At 32.9% G+C, this 14,723-nt stretch overlaps 2 protein-coding genes across 2 annotated transcripts; both read right to left on the bottom strand.

Moving 5' to 3' along the window:
- Positions 1-227: 227 nt before the first annotated feature.
- On the bottom strand, positions 228-905 carry LOC145755386 (uncharacterized). The gene is made up of 3 exons (XM_082571611.1): positions 835-905; positions 616-726; positions 228-324 (listed from the first exon to the last, which is right to left on the bottom strand). The coding sequence occupies exons 1-3, from the start codon at positions 903-905 to the stop codon at positions 228-230; spliced, it is 279 nt and encodes a 92-aa protein (XP_082427737.1).
- A 792-nt stretch (positions 906-1,697) lies between these two features.
- On the bottom strand, positions 1,698-14,098 carry LOC145755041 (inter-alpha-trypsin inhibitor heavy chain H3-like). Its single transcript, XM_082571240.1, has 27 exons — positions 12,664-14,098; positions 12,023-12,155; positions 11,712-11,842; positions 10,879-11,161; positions 9,760-9,862; positions 9,443-9,557; positions 9,174-9,351; positions 8,414-8,672; positions 8,118-8,254; positions 7,820-7,979; positions 7,529-7,640; positions 7,117-7,297; positions 6,892-7,026; positions 6,567-6,754; positions 6,327-6,473; positions 6,034-6,184; positions 5,695-5,887; positions 5,332-5,470; positions 4,929-5,115; positions 4,481-4,729; positions 4,151-4,246; positions 3,722-3,849; positions 3,250-3,610; positions 3,027-3,176; positions 2,682-2,849; positions 2,425-2,600; positions 1,698-2,172 (listed from the first exon to the last, which is right to left on the bottom strand). The coding sequence occupies exons 1-27, from the start codon at positions 13,209-13,211 to the stop codon at positions 2,016-2,018; spliced, it is 4,965 nt and encodes a 1,654-aa protein (XP_082427366.1). The 5' UTR covers positions 13,212-14,098; the 3' UTR covers positions 1,698-2,015.
- Positions 14,099-14,723: the final 625 nt, after the last annotated feature.

The following is a 14,723-nucleotide window of genomic DNA, read 5'->3' as shown; positions in this document are numbered from 1 at the left end:
CACAGTTACAAAAATGTTTTGACTAAAAACCCAATACAATTTTTTGGTTAGAATCGCATACTTTGGAAAATAAAATTACGAATAGTATTACAATTTAAATACAAGTATGGAAATAAATATGATTATCATAGAAATGGCAGCAAAATATTTCACAGTTATAACCTTATATATTCGTGAAATTTTTGAGTAATTATTAAATTAAACACAAGTAGTTAAGATGTTTTTGGTTAACGCCTTCTTTTGTAATAATACTCGTCTTCAGAATTATCCGTATCGTCATCACTGTACCATTTTCTATTGTAAGGTATCGGCACCTTTCTTGCGCTAAAAAGTAAATTAATTATTTATTAGAAAAATGAATATATTCGAGAATATAAATATTTCATGTTCATTTATTTAAAAGCGGTTTTATTTAACGATCTGTAGACCCTTTTATATATAACTACATGTTGGATGGGTATTTCAGAACGCCATTTACTTAATTTTACCATAAGGACCCATAAGAAAAACCGCCATTTTTATGACTTAAATTTCCTTTATCTAACCTTAAGCTTTAAGTAAAAGGTGAAGGCCATACTGTACAATAGGGCTTTTACCATTTCTTGTTAAACCCACCTTGTAATTCTACGAAGTTCCAAATGCGAGGGTGAAGTTCTGTAAGGATCGATCGGAATCGAATTCCCGCGATCACTTCGACAACTTCGATCCCACGAACTTGAACGCGACCTGCAACGTCATAATAGTATTTAGTGACGTCATATATACGTTTAGTTACGTCACGTAGATGAAGTGTAATATCCCAAATAGTTTATTTTAAAGATAGTAAATACCTACCTTTCACGACTTCGACTCTTTGTTGATTTTCGGCTAGTTGATCTCGAAGATCTTTCAGTTTTACGTCGCATTCTTTTCTATTTAAAAGATTTTGACATTTATAAACATATACTAAAGCATTGCTAAACATAAACTCACACTTATACTGAAGCAATGCATGTTCATACATATAATTTTTTTTATATATTTGTTATTAAAAAAAGGTTACCTCTCTTCTTTTTCTGCAACTTTTACAACATTTGCTATTTTCTGGGAAACTTGTCATTACACTACTTTATTAAGTTACCACTGTTTAAGTAATAATATTGGTTAAAATTTTTCTGTATAGGACAAAAAAATTAAGTTCTATTAGATATAAATTTAAAAACAGCAGGTTTCTTAAGTTCGATATAACTTTCCAATTTTATGCAGTATATTTAATGTAGCTGAAGTTAAAGAACTGATATAACACAACTCTATACTAGATAAAACCTTTTAGAATAAAACAATACATACCATCACCTGCCTTTAAATTAAACACTAAACGCCAGAATGTAGATTACTTTTGTTTTTATCGATTTCGGTATTGACCATCTGTTCTCTGCTGCATGCGTTTTTTCTCTTCTGACCCTAATTCATTTTATCGTGCTCAATCATGAATAAATTATAAGCTTACAGTACGGGTGACTGAATAAAATTTCATCTGTCCTTTTTTAAGATAATTGTTAATTTGGATATTGTTTGGGTTGTCAAAAGTTTGTATTATTTGTGTTTTAAGGTTATGTTTCAAATTGTCGTTGTTTATTAGATGTGTTTGTTTTTTATTGGTCTTTTTCTAGTCTTAAATGGATTTTTTCTAGTCTTAAATGGATTTCAACATTAAATTTTATGTTTTTTTTCTTTATTTACATATTTACATTTAAGTGATGTCATAAAAAATACAAAAAAGTTATAAAAAATACACATATCGAACTTTAATCCAAAAATGGCGATAAAGGCTAAACGACAACAAATTTCCTGATTCCTAAAAACTACATCTCGACCTAGAAGAGGAATATTATGCTGAAAAAACTAAGAAGTTTTTAATGCTTTAAAGCAATTTTGATACAAGTTGATAAACTTTGCAAGCAAGCCATTTAAATAAGAAGATTAAGTTAGAAAATGTCTAGGGTGCTCTTTGTCATCATCTTGCGGACGGACTTTTAGTAAACTGGCGAGTCTAACATATTCTTGAGAAGATATCGATCGTTTTCGCCACGCATAAGTGATTTTGCGTTGCCATGGGCATACCAACACGTGACCTTATCTGACGACACTGGATCCTTTTTCAATTGTTTGGTCACTCTACTCATTCGGTCTCTGCAAATATTACAAAATTAAATAAAAAAATATGAATAAGTCAAAGTAAATGCTACAAGATAACAGCAATATTCTAATTACTTGAACTCAAGAAAAAATGTTTGTTTAAGGTATAAGGTATATCAAGAAATTTATAAAAAAGCTTTAAAATATAAAATTATTAAAAAAAGCTAACTCATTCATCCTCATAAAGAATACATAAAGAATTCATAAAGAATAAAATTAACTTAAACAAAAGAGTAAAAATTTTACCCAAATATAAAATATCTTTCATTCTCCTCCTTGCCTTCTAAGTTTATAAATTCCGTGTTAAGAAATTGTCCGATCACACCGTCCAGGTTTTGAATGGTTTTATCCCCGTTGTGGTTTGCAGAGAAATCAAGATGATCGACTTGGTGAGTGTGGCGCAAGTTTTTGTGAACAACAACCTTTGAAAAATCACAAATTTTTATTTTTGCCTCAAGCTTAAAAAAAATAAATAAAAATAAATTTAATAAATATTTTTTTACCTGATAAGCCACGTTGTCAAAACCAATAAAAATCTTTGCCGCGACTTTTCTGACGTCATACACGCGGACTGTGACGTCATTCTTGTTGTAAATAAGCGATGACGTAATTGGAATAGTGTAGGAGTCGTCGTCGTACAACGAAACAAAAGTGATATTCGTGGGATTTATCTGAAATTGAATAAATTCTTTGAGATTTTTTTTAATATTTAACAGACTATAAACCCAGTGGAAAATGGTGGAACTTTTTTAGGGGGAAAATGGTGGAATATTTCCTTGGTGGAAAATGGTGGAAAAATATTTAAATTCCAAACTGTTTAAAAATTATTTTTTTAAATATTGACATACGATAAGTCGAAGTTTCTTCCCTGGAATGATAACAGCTAATTGAGAAATATAAGTTCGGTAAGAAGACTTCGCCGCCTCTGGAGCTGAAGACGTTGCCATTTTCCCGTTGACAGTTGTTTTTGTGACGTCATCAAACAACAGATTGTGAATCTAAAATTCAACCATTGTTATTTTTTTATTTATTTAAAACTTTTTGTCAAAAGATTTAAAAAATGTAATTTACTTCTCCTGCTCCTCCGTTCCAATTGAAACAAAGGTTGACGTCATCACTGATTGCGATCAGGAAGTGTGGGTCGCCATAGAAACCGCCCCCGCCACGGCTACCCCCATACCTAGCGGGTGAATCGTAAACGATCTTTGAAGAATGTCTCTCAGGCGAAGCAAGAGAACTGGACAGCTTCTCTTTTGCGAGAAGAAGTTTTTCAGCCTCCTCGCGCCTTCTTTCTTCTTCGAGTCTCTTTTTCTCTTCTTCCTCCGCCTTTATTCTTAGTTTCTCTTCTTCTCGTTTTAACTTGTCTTCGATCCGTTTTCGATCCTCGGGTCTTATTACAAGCAAAGAAGCTAACGGACTGACAAAGTGATATCTGCAAAATATTTATTTAAATTAACACTTTTTTAGTTTTTGTTAAAGAATAACGAATTTTAAGATGTTAAGTTTAGAATTTTTTATCTGATATAAATAAAACCCAACTTACCTTATAGAAGCATTGAGAGCCTGCTCCTTTAAACTGTTTTGTAAGTCGACATTGTCAGTGATTGCAGCTTGCCTGAGTAGTTCCTTGATTCTAAGGAAAGCCCACAGACGTTCAGTAAAGTTACCAATCTACGATTCAAAAAAACATTAATATTAAAGTGGGTGTATGGTGTAATGTATTTACATTAAGTTTGCATGACTTGTTTTTTACAAGCATCGTTTTAAGACCTTATATTATGATGCAGCGGTTAAAACACGTGGTTTTAATATTAAAAATAAATTTAATGGCATCTAAAACAAGGCATTTTTAAAGCTATATTTATGTTGTAAAGTCAGCCTTTGAGGATAAATAAATTAAAACAGGATAGTGCCCATTTAGTTCACAACTCGGTTGATGTATCACCAAGTCATAACTAACCGATATTCCTACCTCGTGTTGTGGTCGGCTCACTTGTGTGGCTGCCGGTTCCTCGGTCGAGATATCAAAATCAAGTTCCAAGTCAGCTCCGTAAGATCGACCACGAACCTAACCAAATATAATAAGTTATTGGAATTTAAGTATCTAAAACTTTGCTTAAAAATGCCGCCCGTTAAAAAATGTTGCGACAAACACTTTAAAAGTCATAAGGCATAACAGTGGCAACAAAGGCAATACAATAAAATACCTAATTGTTATACCTTAAGTTAAAACCATGGTACTACTATTAAAATTTTGTCATATAGTTGAATTTTAAAATGACGTCATTAAATTATTACAAACCCGGCCATGGATGTTTCGAGGATACCTTCCAGAGCTTTCTTGCATGTCACTATCGCTGTCTAATAAATCCTCTTCCTTTTCATCCAAGTCCCAGTCACCCTTTACTAACCTCCCCGATACAACGATCTCCTGCCCGGCACTGTACACGCTCATTGAGTTTCCTATGACGTCATCGACAAGGTTGGGTGGGTAGGTGATTGACACGTCAGTCATAACGGGGCTAGCAACTTCCTCCAAATAGTTTGCGATCTGGAATAAGTTTATTATTAGGTTAAAGCATGTTTTGAATTAAAATAAACAATGCTGTCTCGAGAATAAGAATAATAAAAGTAGATTTATGTGTGATGTTTGTGTTATTTGATTTAGATTGAAAATGAACCTTTGTAAAAGTATAAATCCAGGGTAAATAGGTCTTTCTACCGATACTTAAAATGTTAACTAAGTTAACCTGGGTTGCTGAATCCAAACTCTCGAATATTCTTCTCGATTCACCACCATTCTGTGCTGCAACTTTGGTCAGAAATTTCATATCAACCAATGATCCAAATCCTAAAGTGTGAATGTTAACTCGGCCTTGGTTTAGTTGTTCTATTTGCTCAGCTAGGGTGGTAGGATTTGTTTCACCAACTGACGGTCTGTAAAGTTTACCATGCTTTTACAAGAAACTGATATAATAAATTGGAATATTGAAAGATTATTGATCAAGTTACGCCATGTGAATATATTTCAATTATCCACATTTATACAAATTTAACCCATCACTATAACAGTTTACTGTTACATGAATACACCCTTTAAAAAGATGAGCAACCAAGTTATTGGTTTACTAAAGTACAACCAAAAAAGCTTACTTTCCGTCCGTAAGAAAAATTATTATTTTGGCATAATTTGACAAATCATCGACGCTTTGTGCAGCCCTTTTGCGTAACCTTTGCTGTTTTTCTTCAGGCTTATTCACATAATATGGTGTTGTAACAGGGGGCACATAACCTATGTACAATTAAACAAAAAGTACATCAAGTTTAAGGTGTTTTTACTAACTTTATAATTGGGTTCAATGTGTAAAAACACATGCATTTTTAACCTACGTGTATTTTAAACCCCAGCAATTTCAAACTTAATTGCTGCTTGGTTTGGTTCAAGTTATTACTAAGACTTATTCTATGTGTTCCAGCTCCAAACCTATCAGACTAAATTTCCTTAGTCGCTTTTACCTGCTGGAGGAAGATACGGTGCTAACAGATTAAAAGATGCTTGGAAAGCGGCAAGCATGTTAGTTCCACCTTGTGGAGTAGTTTCGTTGATGAATCCTATTGCGTTGGCAATACTTGCTCTTGATGCTGGAACCATTATGTGATGAACCCACGGTTCAGCAGTGTTCGAAAATAGAACAAGATTAAAGTAGTCCTGAAAAATATGTCTTGCTTAAAATTTGAATCTTATTTTACCAATTGAATAAAGATTTATGTTGATATTTTTATAGCCTTAAATTGTGCAGCTTTCACTACTTTTATAAGTACTTAAATAAAATCAGTTGATTTAAAGTTAGTTACGTTTTGTTTTAAGCCCTCCAATGCTCGTCCAATTGCTTGTCTAACTTGCTTCATTTTGTGGCCAAACATTGATCCAGAAATGTCGATTGCAAACACAACAATCTTGGGTAAAAGAGGAAGAGAGGGTGGGGCAATAAAATGGGCAAAATAACTGAGATTTAAACAAAGAATATAAAAAACTTGATAGTAAGGAATAGTTGTCAAAAATATTATGTTATTTTAGCAAAACTTTTAAAATCCAAGGTTACCAATACATGTACAATCTAACTAAAACATGTTTTAAATAAGCTTACCCATTCGAGACTGTAATTTGCCCGTAAAGTTGCAATCTTTCGACGTCATATTCTACTGTGAAAGCCCCAGCCATACCCAGGGGTGAAAACTCAGTTTGTTGGGTAATAGAGGGGGAAAACCGAACGTGAGAAGTGTGGCGATTGTGGCTATAAAATTAAAATGAATATCAATCAAAAAACCAATGGGATATCTTATTTAAATATAATAAATTGCATCTTTAAATAGGTCAAGTAGTTTACCTTATTGAAATATTTGTTCCTGCTGGTGCAGTTTGTTCCACATCCAACAAATTAATTTGTTCAGTTTTAAATGGAAGAACTTCGACAAAAGTTAATCGACTTTCTTCGTTGATGTAAACATCAAGTTGTAAACGTTTGACTGGTTGGTCTGGAGTGATTGCGACTTGGTAGTGATACCTTCCACGAACCTAAATGTTTAATTATGTTAATTTTTCAATCATTTTAAAATGGTAAAATAGACCTTTATGTGTTAAGTAATACTCTAAATTGGCAAGTTTGTCAGTAAATACTTTAAATTTTAAAACAGGCCTTAAAAAGTGCTTACCCTGTGCAACAACTCCTGATATGTCAACCTGAAAGTCACGTGTTCATGTGGAGCCAAAAACAAACTGGTTTTGTAAACACGTGTCGATTGATCACGTGATGCAACGTGACCTGCTGCTGTTCCAGATTTCTTAGCCTAGAGAAAACAAATTAGTAGATTTAAAAATATTTATGACGTCACAAACTTAATGACGTCACTATTTTTTAAAGAACGTCTTTCTCCTACCTCGTCGTAGATTTTCTTTGCCTTTTTCTTTTCCACGACTTCTCCAACTATTGTTTCGTTCGCTAGGGTCATCGTCAATCCAACGATAAAAGCGTCACGTGGTAAAATCATTTGAAACTGAGCCTCCCTTCCGACTTTTGCGTTGTTTTTTACCAGTGACGTCACCACTGTTTCTGCAAACCTAAAATATTGCTGTGTTATATACATGTGTGGTACTATGTTGGTCTTTAAAAAAAAACAAGGAGATTTTTAATGCAGAAACAAGTGTGTTTAACGAAAGAACAATTTAAACATTTTAAAAACAATTGCGTTTCGTCATTTGGTGAATTTGTTTTTTAATTTAAGTGTATTTGTTTGTTATTAATATTCTCAAGTAACGTTAAAGATAACTAAAGGGTATTAGATTACCAACCTTGAATTAATAGTTGACACTATATTCAAACTATCCACTCTTGGTCTTTGCTTCTGACCGACCACAATTGTACAAGCTGAATATTGTAACGAGCCTGTAGTCCTTCCTTTAACTATTAAATAAAAAGTATGAAGTAGTTAGATATTTTAACTTAGCTATATAAATGAGTTAAAGTTTTCGCTAATACACCACTTCAATTGAGGTAATTTTCAAACATAATATCTGCATTTTATTCAATACACTTAATTTATTTCAGTTTGTAATGTTGTAGTATTCGTAAGTTCTACGAACCAGTAAAAGTCACTTCGCTTGCTGTTCCATCTTTAGTATTCTCAGGTGCTGATAATCTAACAGAGAACACGTGAGTCTGATCATGATCTAACACAACTGAGGTGGGACCTCGGGTGGATGCAAATCCTTTTGTATCCGAGACGCGGAAGATGAAAGTATCCTAAAAAGTTGTAAAACAGTCTATTTATTACGTACAATACTCTGACATAGTTATTGTATTGCTGGGTAAATATTAAAGGTGTCACAAATTAAATTAACTTTCACATCAAAATCAGTAAGTTGAAAGTATTTTTTTTACGTTTTCGACGTTATTTCGGACTGTGATGTTAGCCATGGTGGGAAATCCTGGAATGAATATGACGTCATCCAAATTACACGTCATTTCGACGCTCGATGACGTAATAAGACGAGAGATAATCCGGTTAAACATAAGACCTAAAAATGGAAAAGTAGATAAAGTATGTGGGCGACAGAGAGTAATAATTTTACTACAAGAAGTCTATTTAATTTTTTTATAGAAATAAAATGAACAAAAATATATATTTTATAACAAATTGGCGTTAAAAAAAATCTTTAAAAATTAAAATATATTACCGTTTGTATCTTCTCCTTCCACCATGACATAAAAAGGCGGCATATCTCCAATTCCACCTTCCAAGTAATGCTTCAACGTACTTTCCACCAAACTTAGGTCACTCGGGACCTTTACCGAAGTAATGACGTCATTTCCGTATACGTCGACAAAACGTAGCGCGGACACGAAGTCTTTTGCACCGTCCGGAAGAGTCTGAAGACCGTATCCATCCACATTGAAAGCAACCGACATTGCTGGAGAGGGTAGCCCGTCTAAAACCTTTAAATTAACAAGAATACTAGAATTATATTGTGGCAAATATGGATTTGTAATAAAGGAAGACAGAAATGCTTATTTATTTGTTTAGATCAATTTGTGTCGACGTTTAAAAAGGTCATGCGGATTTGGATAACCCTTATCTTTGCTTGCGTTTGCAGCTACCTATTGAAGCAATATTTCGTTACAGTATTAAATAACCCTAGCGTGACAAAACTAAGGGTTGTTATTTTGTTGTGACAATAAAACGGGGTTATGAACCTGATGTGACAAATGCTGATGTCAGAAGTCAGGAAATTAAGGTCGTTATGGTTTTAGGGTTCATTTGTTAAAGATAAAGCAGTGTTGTAAAATAAATTAAACACATAGTTATACTAAAAGTGCTATTCTTATTACTGCTGTAAGTGGATACAAAAAATGTGCTTTGTCTTATATATAACCACCTAAGTTGATATACATTTACTAAGACTGCAACAACAATTAAGTTAAAATTCAGTCATTTACTTTGTATTGGTCGTTTGATTCTCCTATTTGCTTTGTCATTAAAGTCAAAATAAATCCCATGGTAGATCTTCCTTGGATGGTAACATCGCAAACTACTTCGTTTACTCCCCGGATTTCGCTCGTCCATTCACCGCTTGTTCTGTTTACAGTGACGGTCTCAGATTGCAAGTTTCCAATCCTTTAAAGCAAAAAAATATCTTTTGTTAATTATTTACATTGATAGAATAGAAAACCAACTTTTAGATGCGAGTATTTCGATTTTTACTTACTTTCTGACTTTTGTAAGGTTAAGTTTAGGCACCAATGTATTGCAGGCACCCTGTGCTTCTATGATAACTTGAGATACACGATTGTCGACAGGGTAATTTATCGTGACGTTGGGTCCTGTGGTAAAATCAGTTTAGGATTTTACATATAGCATTAACTTATCGGTAGTAATAGCTAGGCTTTGTCTCTTAAAGACACTTGGTTATACTTGTATTTTTTTTAAATGTGCGCAAAATTTAATTATCTAATATTGTACAAATTTTAGTTAAAGAAATGTTTATATAAACACGATAAGTTTATTTATCTTTTCACGTTTTACCTTGCAAGACTTTAATTTTCTTGATCGTCACTAAACCTTGTTTAATTCCTGTTTGAACGATGTGGGTGGCCTTAAAAATCTCCCGTTTGTTTACTACAACTATCTGTAACGTAAAAGTTTAAATCAGTTCGGATTTAAATATTCTAAGACATTTAAAAAATAAAACAAAGCAATTTAAAAAATTAAGAATTGTAGATGGTTGTGGATGTTTTTGTGTTTTTACCACAATATTTAAATAAACATGTATGCAAAGTGTTGTTTGCATATTTGGTAGCTATAAAAAGTTTGGTTAATAACATAATTTAACAATAGTTTCTAAAGAATTTGTTGTCATTCATAAGATTTAAAAATCAATATAGAAAATTATTATTTACCAAAATTTTTTTAAATTTTATCTTGTGGGTCTAAAAAAGGTTTAAATTAAAACAGTGTCAATATTTAGCTTCACACAAAATCTAACTTGTATTGATGCCATAAACTAACCAAATATTTGCATAAGTTTATTAAGCACAATTCTCATTCCCGTTGTTTGTAAAGATTTTTGTATCTCATTACAGAAATGAGGCCAAGTTTTCGTTAAACCAAAAATATTTAATTTCATTTAAAAATTTGAAAATTGTTTTAAAATGTTCCCAAGAGTCTAACTATCCAAGTTTGTTTTCACGTGGTCACATGTTGTTTAACAAACAAAAATAAGAAAACCTAAACCAAGTTAAGAAAAAACGTAAAACCACGATTCCCAATAGACCTGACAGGTTCTATGACTTTATAATATCAATGTAATTTAAATATGTATTTCTAACATTTAGCAAAGTATGCCAAATGTAGATACATACATGTAAAACTTTCGGAAGTGCAAAAATAGTTGGATGTATATGTGCTGACCTTGTTACATATAAAATAATTGATTTATTTTTACTTGTAAGCAACTGTATAAGTCTACAGCGGAAATCGTTTAGGTAATAAAGTTGCTTAGAAAGTGTCAAAATTTAATCTCTCTATACCACGTGATTATATACATGTAAACATATATGTTCGTTAAAAACATGTAATCATATTTAATTAAATTTTGATGTGATGTTCAGTAAAACTTATGCAACTTTTATTCTATATTTTTACCTTTCCTCCTGTAACGTTTGCTATATGCTCGTACAACTCATAGCAATGTAGCAGCTTAGTAGATCCTCCATGGCCACAATGTGACAGTCGGTTCGTTAACATAAACACGACTTTGACGTTTTTCTGACTTGCTTGGGCGATCACAGAGTCTTGTATGGCAGCATCTTTAGCTTGAGCATCGGTTATGACATATACAGTGGAGCCAGGACGACTGTTCTCAACACCAAGTTGGATTCCTCGTAAACACAACTCAGACAAATCCCCTCCTCCATGCGCACTTAAACTAAACAGATGTTGGTGTAAAAAATTAAACATGTAGCGAATGAGAAAATTTGTAAGCGATACGTCAAATAATATATACAAAGACAAATGTCTATTGCTTTGGTGAGATTTAAACCTAAAACCGTAAGGACCATAATCTAGTACCGTTATTTCTGTGTGTTTGCCATTTTTGTATATTTGTTTTAAAATAAAGCGGGTCTCTTAAGTGGTTTACAAAAGTATGTGTTTTTGCAAAGCCCTTATCTTAGATTACTGTAACTATGTTGTATAAACATGCTTATTGTACTGTTGTTTAGATTACACATAAATATAAACGTATAAGATTTCAGTCGACTTGATAAGTTGTTGTTTATTTAGGTTGTTCGTTGGGTCGGAAAATTGTTGGATATCGCATTTTAGAAAATTGGGAAATTAATACATTTAAATTGGCAACGTTGAATCGTTAAATAAGAACCAACCAACTGTATACTAATGTCAATGTTGGCTTTGTTATATTTATAAATTGTCTTTTAGGAAAAATATACACAATAAATTTATGCAAAATTACGAACTTATCAAGAGCTTGTTTAAAATTCTTGGGATCAGTGGTCACAGTTACGGGCCCAACTCCCGGGTCGTTAAAAGGAACCAGGACAAAATCCTTCGGACGATCTAACGAGTGTTGTACGTGGTTAAGAATTGTCTAAAAATTAATAACAATAAAGTAAATATAACTACATTGTTTTCAAATTTAGTTACGGATAATTTAAATGCTTTTTTTTCAATTACAACCATTTAAAAATACATTTTAAATTAAATTTTATAGTTTTTTTTTCCTAAATCACGGTTTTCTTAAATATATTTTTGCCATTTTAAATCTAACCTTAGCTCGCTTGGTTGCTGCAGCAATTTCTCCGCTCATGCTTCCCGTGTCGTCAATGACAAAAGTTAAAGTCGCACCAGCTCCAACATCCAAGTATTGACCGAATTTATTTTCCCCAATTTCGTTCCTGAGCCTACAAACGAGTTTTAACATATTAAGTTTTAAGAAAAATGTCATCTCACCATCTCATTGGGTTAATATAAAAATATTGTTAAGGCAAATAGAGTTGTTTTATCACAAAAAATGTGTCAAGTCTATAGTTACGTCAACTGTTTGCGATATACATTAATTCAATTTACATTTCCTATTGCCCTTTGTAGGTGTTTTGTTTCAGTAATATTTAAACAACCTGATTAAGCAAACATCAAAACAAAAACTTAGATGTGATAAAAGATGGACTACTTCACAAGTAGTGTGTTTAATGTTTTAAATTGGGGACAACGTTTCTCCTATGCTTATAGGACAAGTATTTTATATCATTTGCTGTTTACATACAAGGTGTTATATTGATAACATGTCTTTAAACAAGGGGTTTTAGGTAATATCCACCTTACATATATCATATATCAAGGTGGTGATATTAGATTTTATCTTTTTAACGTTCGGGGATTTTTGCTTGTATTTTTACCAAGTAAACTTACTTTGCAAACTCGACTTGAATTGCTGACACGGCAAGGTGATAAAACGTACTCGGGAGGGTACGGTTCGCGTCCCAAGCAGGGTCTCCGCCCGAAAAATCACCCATAACGTGGAGTAGTATTTTACCCATGGTCTGTCTCGCCAAATCGAAGCTTCCAGCGTTTGCGTACAAGTACAAGTTCCGTCGCATCGAGATACGATCTTCTTTTTGGAGAGCTGTGATTTTCGGTGCGTAAACGAGACTTAAAATCGCTTGCTCGTAGTTAACCGGCGACGCGTGCTTCCCGTAGTAGGCTTTGAAAAGACCACCAGGGGTAAAGGGCACGATTTGCCCGGGACCGATTGGGGGTTGTTCCGAGGTCGGGTTGTCGCTCAAATACGACGCCGTGATGGTTAAGATAGTGTTTGTGATCATGTGTTTGTAAGGAATATACGGGGGCAATACTCGGGGGACGATTTCCACTGGGTCTTCATCTGGTGTCATAGCTCCATTGTTTAAGTTGATTAAAAGCCCGATCAGCAATAAAACTATATACAAAGCGCTTTTCATTTTGCACTGTCTATAGTTTACCTACATCCTTAAAAACGCAAAAATTAAAAAACATTTGTGAACATAGTAAATAATTTCCTTGATGATTTTGTATTTTTTTGGATGTGTTACTTAGTAGATTGCATAGCTTTAAATTGTCATAATTTACATCAAATTTGTGTTGCAAAAACGTCATTTTATTCACTTTTAATATTACAACACATTGGAATGTAAAACTTAATTAAAAATGCGCCTTCTACACCTAATTAAAAAGCGCAGGCGACGTTTTACGCAGGTCAACGAATTTTGCCTAACGTCGTTTTTGCAGCGCAAACAACAGTTAGTAGTTTTAGTAAAGGCTGTAGTGTATGAAGCAACAGTTAAAACATTGTTTAAATCATCATTTTTTAAACTTTAAGATTCTAATTACGATATATTTGTTTAGCAGATTATAAACTAGGCTTAGCTTTGAAATAAGATAAATTAAAACTCATGAGATTTTTTATTTTGATAAACGATGTTTTTAACGTCACGGATAAATAAATTTACAGTAATGAACCTTATCCTTGTTATCCGTAGCAATCGAACCGTACAACAGAAAAGTAAGTGGCATACTATTCATACAACTTCTGTGTTTTTGTTAAATTTATTTTCTAAGGGTTGTTTTCGTCGTTACGCTCTTTTAAGCAAAGGATGTATAAAATTAAGTGTTTATAAAATAGCACGTGGCTATAAACTGTGATGTAAGATTTTTGCTTTCATATAATATATAAAATACTCGTATTAGGACTCTGGTATATGTACCTTATTAAACCTATAAGACTGCAAAGAGTTCATCATACTTTTTAACAAATGTCTTTAAAATCCCTAAATTACATATTTGACGTAGAATTTGGTCAATGTACTTAATATTGGGTATCGGTTACATTATTATATGCATTCTTAAGCCCCATTATTGTTAGGACTTGGCTGTCATGTACGCTTGGCTTGTGTTACAAATCAAATGCAATAACGACCGCTGTTCAAAGGCTTAGCCCTCTTTTGGTTTCATTAAAGTTAAACGCAGGCTACTTCAACTTTCATGAGAATTCTAAGCCGGAAATGAGAGCTTATTTTGATCACCCGCCGCGTTTTTAACGAGACCTTCTAAAGACACTTTCAACGAAAAATTTTGTTTTCGAGAAGCTGGTTTGTGATATTAAATCACATTTAAATTTAAGCATTCCTGCTGCTCTTTAAGCATTATTAATATAAAGTTGGTACATATATCATAACGCAGGTGAATTTTAAATTTAAAATTCTTATTTTTTGTAATTTAATTTGGGCCAAATAAATTTGCTACGAATTTATTTCGTTGCTATATCGGTCTATCGTCACCATTACATTTTTTTCCTTTACTATGCCTTAGTTTATAAACACGTTTGTCAAATGTTAATCCCAAACAAAATAGTAATTTCTAACTCCTGTGTTATCTAACATCTAAAACACTATTATTGATAAGGAAACAACTACTGAGACATTCTCCGAAGTTGA

This window comes from Corella eumyota, chromosome 6, assembly GCF_963082875.1.
Source record: "Corella eumyota chromosome 6, kaCorEumy4.1, whole genome shotgun sequence".
Classification (NCBI taxonomy): domain Eukaryota; kingdom Metazoa; phylum Chordata; class Ascidiacea; order Phlebobranchia; family Corellidae; genus Corella; species Corella eumyota.
This window is presented reverse-complemented; position numbering and strand designations above follow the sequence as displayed.